At 43.6% G+C, this 18,115-nt stretch overlaps 1 protein-coding gene across 2 annotated transcripts in view; it reads right to left on the reverse strand.

The window, feature by feature from the left end:
• Positions 1-18,115, reverse strand: part of hnf1a (HNF1 homeobox a) — a 208,419-nt gene that overhangs the window by 51,358 nt on the left and 138,946 nt on the right. For both annotated transcript variants that reach the window (XM_043715931.2, XM_088000128.1), the window contains exon 7: positions 15,074-15,265. In XM_043715931.2, coding sequence (XP_043571866.1) covers positions 15,074-15,265 — 192 coding nt within the window. The remainder of the gene's footprint in view (positions 1-15,073; positions 15,266-18,115) is intronic.

The following is an 18,115-nucleotide window of genomic DNA, read 5'->3' on the forward strand; positions in this document are numbered from 1 at the left end:
AAATGGCCCTAGCTCTTCATTCAATGGGTAATTAAAAATGAGAAATACATGCTGGCCTCCTTGAGATAGGGAAGGTAGAAATTAGCCAGAGTTCTGCATCATGGTTATCGACAGGTGACTCCTGCTGGAGATCAACTTGATGTTGGGCAAGACCAAGATGGGACTCCATCGTGACATCTCTGCCCCTGCCATTAAGTAATCAATAGGAATTCAGAATGGAGATTCGGACAAAGAAGAATGGCCATTTAAGCGGATAATTGAGGTGATAGGTTGCTCCAGAATATTGCCCCATAGAGTCAGGATCATTGGATCTAGTGGAGAAAGAGTAGAAGAGGTAGGCAAAAGGAAGTAAGCTGAAATTGTGCACCAAGTGAAATTGGAACAAATCCACAACATATTGAGAAACATTCTTGACGTGATCTTCTAGAATCAAAGTCCTGACAACTGTACTTCAGACAGCGCAATGGCTTTGGTGCAGCACTGTGGCTCAGTGATTAGCGCTGCTGCCTCATGATGCCAGGGATCTGGGCTCGATTCCAGCCCTGGAGTGACTGTGCGAACTCCACACAGACATGTTCCCTGTGACTGCATGGATTTCCTCCAGGTGCTCTGTTTTCCTCACACAGTCCAAAGATGTGGAGGTTAGTGGATTGGACATGCTAAATTGCCCCAGAGTGCCCAGGGATGTGCAGGCTAAGTGGGTTAGCCAAGGGAAATGTGGGGGATAGGTTGGGGGTCTGGGTCTGGATGGCATGCTTTTCAGAGGGTCTGGGTAGACCCGATGGTCTGAATGGCTCCTTTCTGAGTTTAGGGATTCCATGCTTCTAACTAATATTTATTCATCAGCATCTGAGTGAGCTTTGGTGGAAAATCTACTCATGAGTTGCCATTTAGTGAACAGCTAGATTATTTGAAACCTTGATCAGATAAATATCTAGGAATGGTCAATTCTAGGTCCAGAAAAAAATGATGTCACAATATTGATCTTTAAAGGGTATTACCCTATTTGCCTCCAACGGATTGGATCGAAGAATCTTTGTGTCAACACTGTTAAATCCAATTGAGTGAGCAGCAGCATCACAATTGACATGAACATTGGGCGGCACGGTAGCACAGTGGTTAGCACTGCTGCCTCACAGCACCAGAGACCCGGGTTCAATTCCCGACTCAGGCGACTGACTGTGTGGAGTTTGCACATTCTCCCCGTGTCTGCGTGGGTTTCCTCCGGGTGCTCCGGTTTCCTCCCACAGTCCAAAGATGTGCAGGTCAGGTGAATCGGCCATGCTAAATTGCCCGTAGTGTTAGGTTAAAGGGGTAAATGTAGGGGTATGGGTGGGTTGCACTTCGGCAGGTCGGTGTGGACTTGTTGGGCCGAAGGGCCTGTTTCCACACTGTAAGTAATCTAATCTAAAAGTAATCTAATCTAATCTAAAAAACATTCTAGAATGCAACTTTGGTTTCTGCCAGTCCCATTTTAAACAAAACTTCGGATTAATTAGGAAGTTGTGCAGCTCCCAAATGTTGCCTCCTAGTTAAGAATTCTCGGGGATGATGCCGAGAGGCTGATCACTGTGTGTACAGTGGAAATGTCATGAGTGTACAGTTCTGATTTCGCTGGAATGAAGTTCTGTTCTGGGCACAGTTTCCAGTGTTTGCTCCCACTGTTACTTTGATGTTTGTGTTTTGCTATTCTTCCATCAAAATCAGAGCAAAGTTGAATAAAAGAAAGACAGTAAGGAGCCTGGTCAAGCAAATGTTTCCTTTGGAATGCGAAATTGGGATTTACATGGAGGAAGGAATGACGGAATGATGTGCAACGTGGAAACATGGAGCAAGGCAGAATCAGGAATTGGGAAGTGATGTACAATTATGAACTGAGGTACATAATGTTATATGGAATCAAAGTGGAGGAGTGAGAAATTGGAGATGACCTTAATGTAATGAGCCACAATTTAGCTTCAGTTTCCAGTCTGCTGCAGTATGATCAGTCATGTTGTGCTTCTTCACATTCAACAGCCATGGCCTTCCACTCTCAGATATGTCACCCTGCCTGCCATCTAACATTCCAGTAATACCATAAAAATAATATTTCCTAAATACATGATTATATGATCTCAGAAAATTAAGCTTTTCAGGTAGATCCTACAATCATGAAACACTTTTATCTGGCTGTCAGAGTGTTGTGCTTTTTCTGAAGCTTTGCCTACTATGGTTGTCTTAAGAAAGGAGACTTTTTTAAGGTACAGAATCTACATAACCAGGCAGAAAAGGTATTTGTTGAGCTGATCAAAATCTGCTCTCAAAGCATTTTAACCAAAATAAACATGCATTGGGCAATGAGAGTCATTTTTGTCTCAGTGTTATTGTTGGATGCATTCAGAATAAAGTCTTCTGACCTATTGAGAAGTTGATACATTTCATGGGATCTTTTGAATTTATTTGTCAAGTACCTTTCCCTCGTGAGTTCCTCCACATTAGATGTCAGTCTGTGATTACCAATGAACTGTAATTCAACATAGGAACACGAGTAGGCCATTTGGCCCCTCAAACTTACTCCACCATTCAATGAGATCATGACTGACCTGACATCTCCATGCCCTCTAGGATCAGATTTGATTTGCAACTAAATCCTAGACTACGTTTGCTTAGTAAATTTGACAGCATTGCTTTAAAAAAATGAACTATTTTGCAATGAATCAACATCTGAAATTAGTTGGTAGGCGCAATGGTTAATTAAATAAATGTGTGAAATAGGTAGATTTAATAAAGCATTTATTGTAATATTGAGAGGTGGACCCACAGGGGTCCAAGATGCACAGAAACACTGATATAATTTATTGGCACCTCGATTACCTTTCCAAGTGTCCATAAATTAATTGCAAGTTACTTATTTGCATTTCATCTGGCAAGCATTAATACACAGTAAAACTATTAGCACCCTTAACCATTAATATTTGTGTGAATGAAAGTGTTTCATTTCCCAAATAGCTTATCAAATTAGGATAAATTATAGAGGAAGGTTTTATGAGGGGAAGCGATATATTGTTCCCCTGAAGTAAACAATGAATGTTTCTTATTAAAGAAGGGAAACCATTATAATTACCAAGCAACAGAATGCATTCTGCATTATACCCACTGGCTAAAGTGTCTCTCTATGTGATCCCTTTCTTAATCGCACGTTCACTGAAAGGAACAGTCTGTCATAAATGCATTCCTAGATATTTAAGTATTTTTGAAGAGAAATGCAGCAATGTTTAATGAATAATTACAAAGTTTCTTTGTTCTTTATCAAATTAGCCTCCATATTGAGAACAGTAAGGTTGGTCCAGTGGTTTATCCATAAGCAGAGCCATGCTTCTGCAGCTTGCAACCACAATGTCACTTCCAGTTTGTACTGGAGATGGGGATTGTTAGAAACTGCTCGAATCAAAGAAAATTACATTTAAATAGTGCCTTTTATGATCTTTGGTTATTGAAGTACCTCCTAAGTGAGGTCACCATTACTAAATCGGAATCACGGCAGCCAATCTCCACACAGCAACCTCCCATGAGCACCAATGCAAATATACCAGGTATCGTGTCTTGTGGTTGTGCGTTAAATATTGGCTGGGAGAATACAAGAGCAAACTACCTTTGATGCTGCTGGAGATTTGAAATGAGGACAGGCAGTGCTGGAAATGCTCAGCTGGGCTGGCTACTTCTGTGGACAGGGGTGTATGCATGGAGATTCTGACCATGTCAAAAGCAAGATGATGAAACTGCCCACAATGAAGGCCCAGGAAATGGCACAATGTCACTAGAACATCATTTTTTTTCCTCACGGCCAATTATTGGGATCTCCTTTCACTGAGAGAGAAAGGTGTGTGCGCCTGGGGAACTGCTAAACAGAATAATAACAATTTGTGCAAAAAGTACACTTGGGTCAGCTGAATATTTTCCACAGGAATGAAGTGAAAGGATTCTCACACCTAAAGGAGTTGCTGCTGTGTTTCGTCCAATGCCTATTCTAGCAATCACAATGCCACACTGAACGGTTAAGTTCATTCAAGGTTAAAAGGACAGAAACATGTAATCTAAAAGGATTTATTCCCACCACCACAGTTGCCCTGATTCCAACAATTTTCCACAAAGCAATTGTTTAGGATTGCCAACTGAGGTTTAATTGGAATAAATGAGACTTCTATCAAATAATAACTGCTGCTTTCAAAAATGTGAATTATATCGACAATGGCACTGGCTCTGCCTGCCTGAAATGCACCCAACTGACAGAGCTTCCTAATAAAGAATTGGGGTAAGTGAGGGCCCACAAAATGCCAACTACATTCATCAATTTATGAGGGTTTTAAGAATTACCACAGAGCGTAACAGCCTACACACCAGACTGAAATCACTAACAGAGCCTGGGAATGGAAGGAGGATCGGGGAAGGAATATGAAAGGGTTAATAAAAAGGTGGAACAGTGAACAGGGCGTAATTATCTCTTGCCTCCTTTTCATTTCATTGAAGACAAACGGGAGCAATTTACATTACAATGGCAATTTGTATCCTTTTTCACGTTGTTATTGTACAAAGATTTAAAATCAATGCGCTGGCCCTACTAAAGGTACAGCAGCATATTCCCGTCTCATACCTTTACTTGTTCATAACTCCATTGGCATGTTCAGTAAATGGATTTGAAGCAGAAGACATACAAAGCTAGGGCAAAGAATAGGGCAGAGGGAGACTGTATTCACACGCACTTGCGGAGTCTGAATGGACTGACCAATTTCAAACATCAGTTGCCTATGTTTCCATATTGCCCTTGAGAATGAGTGTCAGCAGCAAGTGCTGTTATACCTTGGGTGTATTGATCCTATTGCCATTTTGCTGAACGTCTGTATGTGAGTGTCAGGAGATATTAGGATCCGGCTTAGCTGTAATGCCCCCACAAAGGTTGAATGAGAAACCGATCTTCAGGAAATGACAAGGAAAGCAGCTGGGAGCTCAATCAGAGCATGATACTTCAGGAGAAGAAGGAAACACGTTACTTTGTTTATACTTGAGCTTGTGAGTTCAACCTTTTGTTTCAATCTATCATGAGATGTGGAAAGACCAGCATTTGGTCTCAATCCTTAACTGGTCTTGAATTGAATGGCTGCTAGGCGGTATTAGAGGGTAGCTAACAGTCTGTCATGGGTCTGGAGTTAAACATAGATCGAACCAGGTAAGGGTAACTGACGGTTCTCATGGTCACTATTACTGAGACCAGTTCGATATTGCAGACGTAATAATTGAATTTAAATTACATAAGCTGCCATGGTGAAGGTTTGCACCCATGTCCGTGCAGCATTAGCTTTGTGACATCATCACTACACCACCATCAACAACTGCAACCATTTGTACTCAGATAGAACCTTTAATGTATTAAAATAGCCCAAAGTGTTGAACAGGAGCAAAATTTAACAGCAGGCCACATTGGAATAATAAGTTGAGGACCTACAACCTCATCAAAGTAATAGATCTTAATGAATGTCTTAAAAAGAGTAGCATTTTCCATAACTTTGTATTCTAAAACACAATTTAGCTCACCCAGAAATGGCCTAGAATTGGCAAATAGGACTAGATGAATTTAGGATGTCTGGTCAGCATGGACGAAGAGCCTGATTCTGTGTTTTATAACTCTATGACTCTGATTTCTATTGCATACAACAGAATATTAAAACCTTGTCATCTCAGAACACCGATGGCCAGTCACCACTGGAGGAGAACCTGATCTTCAGGTGATACGCTGTCAAAGGGGATGCAGTGAGTGAACTTTGTATGCAGTTTGGTGTTGCTCCAACAACAATCTGCATTTATACAGCACCAACTTACTTCAGAGGGAAACAATATTTGACATTAAAATACCCAGGTGTCTATTAATATGGTCAAAGGCTTGGTCAAAGGCATAAGTTTTAAGAAGGATCTAAAGGAGGAAAGTAGGGCAGCGAGGAGGAGAGGGAAAGGCAGAGACTTCAAGAGATTAGGGCTGAGATAGCTGTTGGCTAAATAGCCAATGATGGAATGATTAAAATCAGGGGAGCTCATAAGGCCAGAATTAGAGGGGGACATGGAATGTTGAGGCCTGCAGTGAAAGGGAAGACGGAGGGGTGAGGCCATGAGAAGAAAACTGAATTTAAAAATTGATGCATTGTTGAACTTTCAAGTCCGAGGTGATGGAATTGTGTGGGTATGGGCAGCAGAATTTTGGATGACTTTAGGATTACTGGAATTAACTGTGATTTGTTTCTGTTCAATTCAGATGGAGTTCCTCTAAGCTTCACGTGAGCTGGCTTTGTGGTGCTCACAAGATTTTGTTAGTGGCTATTGATGATGTAGAATAATCGGCTTAGAAACAGACAATAGGAGGGAATCTCCATGGTTACAGCTGGCAATTTCTGATGTTAAATGTATGCAGTTTGATTCAGTTTAGGAATCTCAGTTGAGTTCTTGTCTTGGATGACTATTGGGTCCTGGGGTACGTTAATAACTATTGACTGGACAGCACACTGTGTTACCATGCTGTTCCTTAATTTCAGAGAGTATTGGTTTACCCCCAACCCAGGGAAACGCTGTGGCATTGCAATGTCTCCTGTGTCTGCTGGAGGCCACCACCAGGAAGGATTAAGAATGAGAATGAACCGATTTTAAAATAACTGGCAAAAGAAGCAGAGTCAGTAAGGGGAACAAAACATCTTCACACAGCGAGTGGTCAGAGTGCACTGCTAAAGAGGAAGGTGGAGTCAGGCTCAGTTGAGGCCCTCGATGGGCAGTTAGACTGTTATTTGGAAAAGGATTAATGTGCAGGATTACCGCCCAACGTGAGATGGGCATTCAGAGAGCTGGCACAGTCACACTGGTTTCTCCTGCACCACTCTGTGAGGACAGATTGATTGCGAAGTTGCAGCAGCAAGGACAGTCACTCAGTCCTCCCCTAGATTGCTTCCCTCTGACCCCTGTGCCAGGATCAACCTGAGAGCTGGAGCTACGCATATAGCAGTCTGTGCTCCCAGCTCCCTGGGCTACCAGGCGATGCCTGCTCAGTGACTGCAGTTTGTTGGTCCCTTTGAAATAAGATGAGCCCTTGGACTTGCCCCCTTCCAGCAGCAAGGTGGGAGGGGTCACTTCTCAGCAGCACGCACTCTTCCCAGTCACTTGCTGAAGCCTCTGGGTGCCATTAAAGAAGGCGCCCTCCTCTGTAAGGTCACAAGCAGCGCTTCACATCACGGCAACTGCCTCTGGGTTAATACCTGCAGGGATGGATGAGGCCCTTCACTGGTCATTGTCTGTCCACTTAAGGGTCACAATGGGCAAGAGGGCAGACCACAGACCTTCCCATACCCAGCACTTACCTTTGACAGAGGTGTGAAGACTGCAGCACGCTTGCACAGCACTCTACCTGATCAAATACTCCTCCCTGCTCCCAAACACAGGAGGGGCAGGAAATTCTATCCTGAATTTTTTTTAAGGCTCTATTGATTACTGTGCAAGGTAGGTTGGACATTTTTACAGTCCTACCTAATCTACTGTAATTAGAGGAGGCAGTGGCCTAGTGGTATTATGACTGGACTGTTAATCCAGAGACCCAGATGATGTTCTGTGGACCTGGGTTCGAATTCCACCTCAGTAGAAAGGGAGGAATTTGAATTCAACAAAAAAAAATCTAGAGATTAAGAATCTGATGATGATGAAACCATTGTCGATTGTTGATAAAATCTAATGTCCTTTAGGGAAGGAAACTGCCATCCCTAGCTGGTCTGGCCAGGATGGACAAAAAATGCTGCCTAGCCAGCAACACCCTCATTCTGTGAATGAATAAAGAAAAAAAGTTTGAAACTTTGCTTGGGTAATGTGAGAATACCAATGAGGCATTCTACTGGCCAATGTTAACCCTATAACGGAAGACAGTTGAGGGAGGGAAACTCTTGGGGAGACTGATTATTCTTCATGTTCTCTGCCCAAAGGTCAATCTGACCCATAACATCCTTGGTTGGATGAGGAGGATAGTTCTGAACCCACCCCATTCAGATCACGGATCGAATTCCACATTGGGAGTATCAATCTGATCCATGCGATTGTCCAGTCAAATCTCAAAGGGGTCCCAGTTGCTTTGGCAACATGCACTTTTATAGGCAACTTGTAGCTGGGAGCGTTGATGACACAGCCTCCAATGTTCCTTCCAGCAAACACCTATCAAGGAATCTGTCCTGGTTTTATTGTCGGCCAGTGGCATAGGTTAGAAGTTTTTTTTCGATTAGATTCCCTACAGTGTGGAAAACAGGCCCTTCAGCCCAACAAGTCCACACTGGCCCTCCGAAGAGTAACCCACCCAGATCCACTACCCTCTGACTAATGCAACTAACACTATGGGCAATTTAGCATGGCCAATTCACCTGACTTGCACTTCTTTGGACCTGTGGGAGGAAACTGGAGCACCCGGAGGAAACCCACGCAGACACAGGGGGAATGTGCAAACTCCACACAGACAGTCACCCGAGGCTGGAATCACACCTGGGACCCTGGTGCTGTGAGGCAGCAGTGCTAACCGCTGAGGCACCATGCCGGCACCTTCTTTCACCATCAAATCCAGGATTGGGATTTGCACTTGGAGCTTCTGCCTCAGGAGCAGAATGCTAATGAATATCCCTCAAGATTGGAAAACAGCGATGCACAAAGAGACCTAGTGCCCTTGTACACCAAACAGTTTTATGATTAAAATGGTTTTAGACGGTCATCTTAGGTGCAGTAATTGAGAAGTGAAAACATTACTCCCAGGTGACTGTCCCTCATCCTAACCCCAGTTTGATAAAATGAAATCTTGAAAGAAGAGAAAACAGGCACGCATACGCACACACACATACACACGCATTCGTGCACGCGCATTCGTGCACACACACACCCACACACACAATAGGAGGTGAATGGTATGTTGGCCTTTATTGCAGAAGAGTTTGAGTACAGACAAGTAAGTCTTACTGCATCTAGACTGAGCCTTGGTGAGACAATGCCAGGTGTGTCGTGGACAATTTTGCTCTGTTACCCAAGAAAGGATCAACTTGCTGAAGAGGGAATGCAGTGAAGGCTCAAGAGACTGAGTTCTTGGAAGGTCGGAGTGTTGTGTGATTAGGGCAGGAGTTACACAGTTAATGGAGGGCCTGGGGATTGTTGTAGAACAAAGAGACCTAGGGGTTCAGGTACATGATTCATTGAAAGTTGAATCACAGTTGCACAGTGGTAATAAAGGCATTTGCACACTTGCCTTCATTGATCAGGCTATTGCGTTTAGGAATTGGGACATTATGGTGAGGTTGTACAGGATGTTGATGGGGCCACTTTTGGAAAGCTGTGTACAGTTCTGGTCACCCTGCTATAGGCAGGATATTATTATATTGGAGAGAGTTCGGAAAAGATTTACCAGGAATGGAGGGTTTGAAGTTATAAGGAGAGGCAGGATAGGCTGGGACTTTTGTCACTGGCGCATAGAAGATTGATAGCAGTTCATAAAATCATGACAGGCAAAGATAACGTGAATAGCAGACGTCTTTTCCCCAGGTTTGGGGAGTTCAAAACTAGAGAGCATAGTTTTAAGGTGAGAGGAGAAAGATTTAAAAGGGACCTGAGGGGCCACATTTTTCACACAGAAGGTGGTTTGTGAGTGGAATGAACTGTTAGAATATGTGGTAGATGTGTACACAGTTACTTTTAAAAGACATTTGGACAGGTACATGAATAGGAGAGATTTAGAGGAATTGCGGCAAATGCAGGCAAATGGGACTAGTTTAGTTTGGCAATCTTGGTCCACATGGACAAGTTGGGCAGAAGGTTCTGTTTCCGTGCTGTATGACTCTGAGTCTATCACTGGAATTTCAACGAATGAGGGGGGAATCTTACTAAAATATATAAAATTCTGACAGAGCTGGATAGACAGGATGCAGGGATGATGTTCGCCTGACCTAGGGTCCAGAACAAGTGGCCACAGTCTCAGCATATACGGTAGGCCATTTTGGACGGAGGTGAGGAGAAACGTCTTCACTTTGGAGGATGGCGAACCTGTGGAATTCTCTACCACAGAAGGCTGTGGAGGTCAAGTCCCAGAATTTGCTTAAGGAATAGATGTTGAGGGGTCAGGGGAGGGCAGGAGTGTGGCATTGATTTAGAGGATCAGCCATAATCATAATGAATGGCAGAGTGGGCTCCATCAGCCAAATGGGCTACCTGCTCCTATTTTATAAGTTTCTAAGACCTCTTCTACTAACAGCCACTGATCGTCTCTTAAATTACATACATACATAAGGTGAAGGAGGGCAAAATGTAAAAGGAATTTCTCAACTAAACTTGAATTCTATTGAAGCCTAATCTTACCTGGGCTGCACCTAATCTAACATATTTACTATGTAAAGATACCTGGACACACAGATGTTCTGTTGTAACATTATGCTCAGACTGGATGAGCAGTCTCGAATTATATGGGGAGTGTACAGTGTTGAAAAGAGAGAAGAGTAGAACATATTTACACAGGCCAATAGGGATAGTGTGTGATCACATCAAATACCACAGTAACCAATGGAAACAAAACTCATACAGTGAATGCCCCAACTTGCTGCTTTAATCTGGCCCGGTACCATCTTAATTCCAGTTCAGACCCAAAGCAAAACTGACCTTGGAATCCACATAACTTCCACACCAAGGGTGAAGAAGTCGTCATAACAGTTGGATCCATCAATTCCCTCCCGGAATTTCACACTGATTCTCCAACTCCATTACCAGTCAGCAAGGTCTCTCACCAAACTCAAATAACAGGAATAGGCTTCAGCCTATATATAGATGGGTGCAATCGTATGAGGTTTAGAGGGGATTTGAGGAAATATATTTTTACCCAAAAGATGGTGGGCATCTGGAACTCACTGCCTGAAAGTGTGGTAGAGACAGGAACCATCACAACATTTATTTAGATGACCACTTGAAATACATCAGCAGACAAGCCTGCTGGCCAAATGCTGCAAAATGGGATTTGAAGAGATGGATGTTTGATGACTAGCGTGGACATGATGGGCCAAAAGGCCTCTTTTTGTGCTGTGAAAATTCTATGACAATTGTCACCTCAAAGTAGACAGCTACCCGCAAACCAAAGGCATTTGCGATACTCTTAACAACTAAGATATGTAAGAGTAGGGTGAGCAGAGGGGACGGTGGGAAAGACATCTCACAGTTATCAGACAATTCACCAGAAGCACCAAGAGCCCTGGGTCTGATCAGAACATTCTCTCGAATACAGGCAGCCAGGCTGCGTAGTTTGCTTGCTAACTAAAGCATGATAAAGTATGCACCATTCTGTAATAAAGCACAGTTGGCTCTCAATTTGTGCTGATGTTGGGGTAACAAGATTTGAGCAATAGCTTTTTTTTGAAATGATGTATTGCTGGGGAAAAAAAATTACATTTTGTTGAAGCTTGTTGTCAGGCACCCATCAGGACAATTCACAAGAAATACCAACGTTGAAAGGAAAACCAATAATTATACTGTATGTGGATTCTGATTGGTAAGACACGGGTAGAATGCACAAGTTAATGATACATGACAGTTAACTGATAGGCTTTTTTTCCGTAAATTTATAAGCAGGCAGGTTGACTTTGGTGAAGGTACTGCCCTGAGAAATTAACCAGCTGATGGCTATCATCTATATTGCTGAATTTAAATAGAAGAAGTGTATGTACACATTCCTTTTATCTGCAAAGGACAGGGCCCTGAATATTAATATACATAAGTTTCCTCACTGTGAGACTGACTGAAAATCCTAAACTGGTTGTCAGCATATTTCTTTGCACATTTAGTTCTTTACAGGATGTTGCCCGGGTATGGAAGGTTTGAGTTATAGAGAAAGGCTGGATAGCCTGGGGCTTTTTTCACTGGAGCGTAGGAGGTTGAGAGGTGACCTGATAGAAATTTACAAAATAATGAGAGTATAGATAGAGTTTATGGTAGTTATCGTTTCCTTTGGATGGGGGATTTCAAGATTAGGGGGTACATTTTTAAGGTGAGAGGAGAGAGACTTTAAGAAGACACGAGGGGCAATTTATTTTAGACAGAGAGTGGTTCGCATGTGGAATAAACTTCCTGAGGAAGTGGTGGATGCGGGTACAATTACTGTGTTTAAAGGACATTTGGATAGATATATGAATAGGAAAGGTTTGGAGGGATATGGGCCAGGAGCAGGCAGGTGGGATATGTTTTTGGTTTGGGATTATGTCCGGCATAGACTGGTTGGACCAAAGGGTCTGTTTCCGTGCTGTATGACTCTATGACTATGACTGTACTATCAAATGACCTTGGGGATGAAAAGATATTGATACTGCCTGACCAATACATATGAATATACAAAATAAGAGAAAAAAAAGACCATTCAATAACATACATGTCTCAAATTTCACATTTGCATTGAGCTCAATAACCTTTCATTTCCCTGCCTAACAAGAACCCATCCAGCTCAGCCTCAGAAATATTCAATGACTTTGTTTTCATTGCCCTCTGAGGCAGAGTTCCAGGGTCACACACATCACTGTGAGAAATAATTTTTCCTTACCTTTGTCCTAAAAGTGCTTCCCCTCATTTTAAAACAATCACCCCTAGTTCTGGACACTTCCACAAGAGGACACATCCTCCTCATTTCACCAGGTCAAGATCATTCAAGATCTTGTACACTTCAATCAAGTCATCCCTTTCTTTTCTCAACTCCAATAGAAACAAGGTCAGCCCATTCAGCCTGTGCAGAGGGCCCTACGCTGTGGCCAGCCTTATCTCTTTGTTTGATTGTTTTGGTTGACATTTGTAACATGATGCAAATAAGAAACAGAATTTCTGACCAAAATGGGTTGGCCCATAGATGGCACTTCCACTCTCGTTATATGGCAATGGGTTTCTGCTCTGTCACAGGGACTGACCACATAAGCCATGCTATTACAACATCAACTCAATGCCACAGACAGTAGACTGCACTGTATGATTCTATGATTCCAAAATCAAGGCATTTTGGGTATGTATGGCTCAGGGTAAAGTGACAAGGAAAAGGAGTGTCAAGTAGAGGGGAGTGTTGCCGAGTGAGGAGAGGGAAATGGAGACTAAACAACTGCAGTGGAACTGCAGCACCAACTCTGTGTTCAAAAACAAAACTTCCGACTTTGAAATTTCACGCATCTGCAATGATTCCTCCAATATAAAGGTCAAGAATGGAGGCTGATTGGATCCCATGACTAGTTTGTGGGTTAGAATGACACCAGTAATGCAGGTTCAATTCCCAATCTGGCTGAGGTAGACTTCCTGCTTCCTCGTGTGACCCCTGGCAGTAGGAAGCAGAGGATAACTGTCATTGAAACGAGACAGCTCAGAATGAAGCATCAGCAGAGAAGGTGCCAAAGATAGCAAATGAACTTAGCAATGCTGGATTCACAGACTGTTGAAGATATAAAATTCACAAAACTGTTCTGAGTTGATAGTTTCACTGTGAGGAAGTTAGGGTTAGGGTTAGCGTTAGGGTCAACTGTTGTTGGCTTTCTGGGCAGGCATGTATGCAGTCACCTAAACTGACAGGCCCATTGACTGCTTGAGAAGAACCCAAGGATTGTTGTTACTGGATGGAATAAGAACAGAAGATTCTGGAAACACTCAGCAAATCTGGTAGCAGCCGTGGAGAGTGGAACAGTTAACTGGCAGTGCTTTACCAAGAGTCTAGAGAATCATTGAGATGCAGTGGCAGGGGTTTGGCTGGTGAAGTGGAGGGAGAAGATATGGTGATAGAACCTGATACCTCTGTACCATTGTGGAATATTCGCAATGACAGGTACAGCAGTGGCAGAGCTGCCTGTTGACAGGACATGGGCATCCAATTGGTCACCTCTGTCCCCAACTGGGATGTGGTGGGGAACCACATTGACTTGCCAATGTGTTAGACCTGGCGGCAGGGGGAGGCGTCTTAATAGCCGCACCATGGTGCACAAAGGGGCCCTACAGTGGCAATGGTCAGCCCCATGGCTGAGATGGTACTGCTGGACTGGAGGGATGAGCCATCTCCAATTGTCAAAGCTTGCCATAATCTGTGTGAAGGGAACTGTCTTGCCCTTTGAGGCCATGGAGGTGCTCCCTTCTTCTTACCACTGGGCTTCTCTCCCCGGATGGCACTACTGAAATGTCATCTTCTTGACGTGACTGGCAGCTCTGTGAGGGAGAGCTCAACACGAGGATGGTGCTTCCAATAGCAGCCATTGATACTATCCCACCTGGGATCATGCTGACCAAATGCTCATTTGGTACGAATGGTGGAACAACTCAGAATTTGGGAAAACACAACCAATGTTTCAGCACACAAGTTGGCCCTTCGGCTCATCAACTCTGCACAACAAACTGTCTATTCTAATCCCATTTTCCAGCACTTGGCCCATAGCCTGTACGTGTTGACATCTTAAGAGCACATTGAAGAAGTATTTCAATGTTATGAGGGTTTCTGTCTCTAACACCCTTACAGATTCACTTGGGTGAAAAAGGTTTTCCTCACATCTCCTCCAAGCCTTCTGCCCCTTACTTTAAATCTATGTTCCCTCTAGTCATTGATCCCTCCACCAAGTGGGAAAAGCTCTGATAACTTTTTATCAGGAAGTGCTCAGCGAAGCCGGCATTTTCTGTTTTATAGAATTATAGAGTTCTACAGTACAGAAAGAGGCCATTCTTTGTGACTTCAGACTTCCAGCATCAAAGGTATTTTGTATCATTCCGGCTGGCTGATATCTTTGCCAGGGAATTCATTTCCACAGGAATTGGACGTTCCACACTTTTTTTTTGTCTGTGGTTGAAGAAAAACTGGTCTCTTGTATGTGTGGTGGTGGTGGGAGGAACAGTTCCCTTCCCTTGTTCCTAACGTGTTCAGCAGTTACAGCTAATCTCATCAAAGGACTCAGCATACCTCCCCAGCCAGGGGTTGAATTCTAAACTGTTTAAGGCGAGATTTGTGCTGAACACAGAGTTCCACGAGGTCACTTTTTGAAACCGTAAGGTAGGAGTGTCTCACCGTGTGGGTTTTGAAGCTGGGCCATTGTAGCCATGAATGAACTCTGAGCCATGTGACCCTGGACCTGATGCATGATTGGCTGCTGGTGGTGGGCATGCAGTTGCTGTGGAAACTGTACGGGCTGAAGGGTCGTCAGGCTCCCTCCCACGCTGTTGATGACCGGAACGTTTTGAGCTTGAGTCGTAGCAAGGCCTGGAAGCACAGAAACAAGTATTTGTCTTTGTATTTTTATTGGCGCACTCTGTGTAGTCAAAACCACAAGACACATTAAACAGTTCAAACACAACACACACTGTGGGCCAATAGAAGTTTTTTTTGTACGGGAATTAAGGATCATATAAGTTTAGGAGTGACTCCTGTCCACTTCCAGCACAACACAGCACTGTAATCCTCCATCTCAGTCTCCTGAGAAAAAAATTTGCATTTCTATAGTGCCTTTCATGATCTCAAGATATCTCACCAAGTATTTTACAGCCAACTAGATACTTTTGTAACGTAGTCGCCACTGCAAAGGTAGGAGGTGCAGCATCCAGTCTGCATTCATGGATGCTGCAAACAGTGTGACAATGGCCAGATAATCTTTTCAGCGGTGGTTGAGGGATAAATATCAATCCTGCCCTTTGTCGAACGATGGGATAGGGTCTTGAACGTCCATCTGGGAGGGCAGACAAATGCAGGAAAGACAGCACCTCCCAGCAGTGCAGTGCTCACTTCATACAGCTGTATGTTACTACACTGCATGCTCAGGTCTCTCTGGAGTGGGTTTTGAAGCCTCGAAGTCAAACATGTCAGTAATAGCTGACACCAGTCTGGGAACGGCCACAAGAAAATGTGGATGCATCAACTTAATCAATCCTGCTTGATTTGTGAATCCAAAATATCCCTGCCCTCTTGCTTTTGTTCATGACGCTTTGCCTTCACTACTCAATCTGAAAGTCTATTCCATCACTTTATCTCACCTATTGTAATGGGAAAGGTCCTCACACCAGTTCCACTTTTACTAGTTTCAGCCTCGATCAGAGCAAACGTAAAATACAGCTGACATCAGAATCCTGAACTACAATCAGCAAGTGCTTAATCACCAGTTATTGACTTGAAGTGTTAACCCAGTTTTCTATCTCCATGGATTCTATCTGCCTGTTTAGTCACTTCTAACATTTATTGTGTTTTTTAAAAAAAATTGTATCCCATGTTCTGCTCTTGTGATTTAACTTAGAATAGTATTCTGGATTTACTTCATTTTCATAACAGACATCATACTCGTGAGGTTATAAGAGACAGAATGAAAAACACAGAGAACGCTGGAGAAACTCAGCAGGTCTGGCAGCATCTGTAAAGAGAGAAACAGAATTAATGTTTTGAGTCTAGGATGCCTTTGTCAAAATGGTTTTGAAGAACATTCAAGCCAGACTTGAAACATTAACTCTGTTTCTCTGTCCACAGAGGTATTTTAATCATTCTGTTCAGATTTGGTGCCCCAGTGGGTGGCTCAGTGGTTAGCACTGCTGCCTCATAGTGCCAGGGTCCCAGGTTCAATTCCAGCCTCGGGCGACTGGCTGTGTGGAGTTTGCACATTCTCCCCGTGTCTGCGTGGGTTTCCTCCGGGTGCTCCGGTTTCCTCCCACATTCCAAAGACGTGCAGGCCAGGTGAATTGGCCAGGCTAAATTGCCCATAGTTGTTAGGAACATTAGTCAGAGGGTGGGTTACTCTTCGGAGGGTCGGTATAGAAGGGCCTGTTTCCACACTGTAGGGAATCTAATCATGTTACTTACATCCCTCTGAAACAGGTGGGACTGGAACCAAGGCCTTTGGGCTCAGAGGTAAGGACACTACCGCTGTGCCACAAAACCCCCTTTTCAAAGAAGAGCATGAATGGAGTTAAGTATTTCACATTTAGGGACTTTGCAGAGGTCAGCACCTCCAAAGTGCAACGGGATAGTCTCATCCTGGGAAAACCTCCTTCGTGATCATTGCTAGGTTAGTATTCGGACACTGCCAGACCTGCTGAGTTTCAGATTTCCAGGATCCACAGCATTTTCCCTTTGTAAGAAAACTGGGTTGCGCAGGATGACAACAGCATTTTTTTTAGATTCCCTGCAGTGTGGAAACAGGCCATTCAGCCTAACAAGTCCACACCAACCCTCCGAAGAGTAACCCACCCAGACCCATTTCCCTACATTTATCCCTGACTACTGCACCTAACACTACAGGCAATTTAACATGGCCAATTCACCTAACCTACACATCTTTGGACTGTGGGAAGAAACCCACGCAGACACGGGGAGAACGTGCAAACTCCACACAAACAGTCACCCACGGCCAGAATCAAACCCGGGTCCCTGGCGCTGTGAGGTAGCAGTGCTAACCACTGAGCCACAGTGCCGCCCGAACAGAGCTCCCTCTGTTCTTTTGACATTTGGGTGTTTCATGACTACTTGCTATTTACAACTTCAATTAAAATCTCAGTTCAAACAAACTCGGGAGCCCTGAATTGGGATTCCCTCCAGGAATTCTTGTTGGACCACGTTGCCCTGGTGCCCAAAAACAGGTTTATTTCCATCTGCTGTAAGCATTGTCCCAGGCTCGTGTCCGGATTACGTCAACCTTTTGAACAGGTAGTGCTGGCTAAACTTGGCATGAGCTGCAGAGATGGTTGTCCTGCTGATAAAAACTTATAAATGGAATTCATCTGAACTTGGGTTTTAAAGATTTCCATTGATGGGACTGTGAACATTTTCTGTGACATTTATTGAAATGAATTGAATTGAATTAGCTTTACTGCCACACGTACTCACATGAGTACAGTGAACAGTTTACAAGTCACCACTTGCAGCCCTATCTTAGGTACAAGGTACCTTGGTACACATTCTTCAATATGTAGTCCTTGGGAAGAAAGGTTGCACTGACTTGGAAACCAGTGAGAGTTGTAGATGTTGTTTGCCATCTTTTCATTGCCAGAGGGCACCAAGTACTTGTTTCTCTCAATTCCCATCAGTCCATTCCATATTTTATAAATTAGAATAGGTGCAAATGTGACCTTC

Source organism: Chiloscyllium plagiosum, unplaced genomic scaffold (assembly GCF_037043375.1).
Source record: "Chiloscyllium plagiosum isolate Xiang-an unplaced genomic scaffold, Cpla_swu_hap1 HiC_scaffold_24, whole genome shotgun sequence".
NCBI lineage: Eukaryota > Metazoa > Chordata > Chondrichthyes > Orectolobiformes > Hemiscylliidae > Chiloscyllium > Chiloscyllium plagiosum.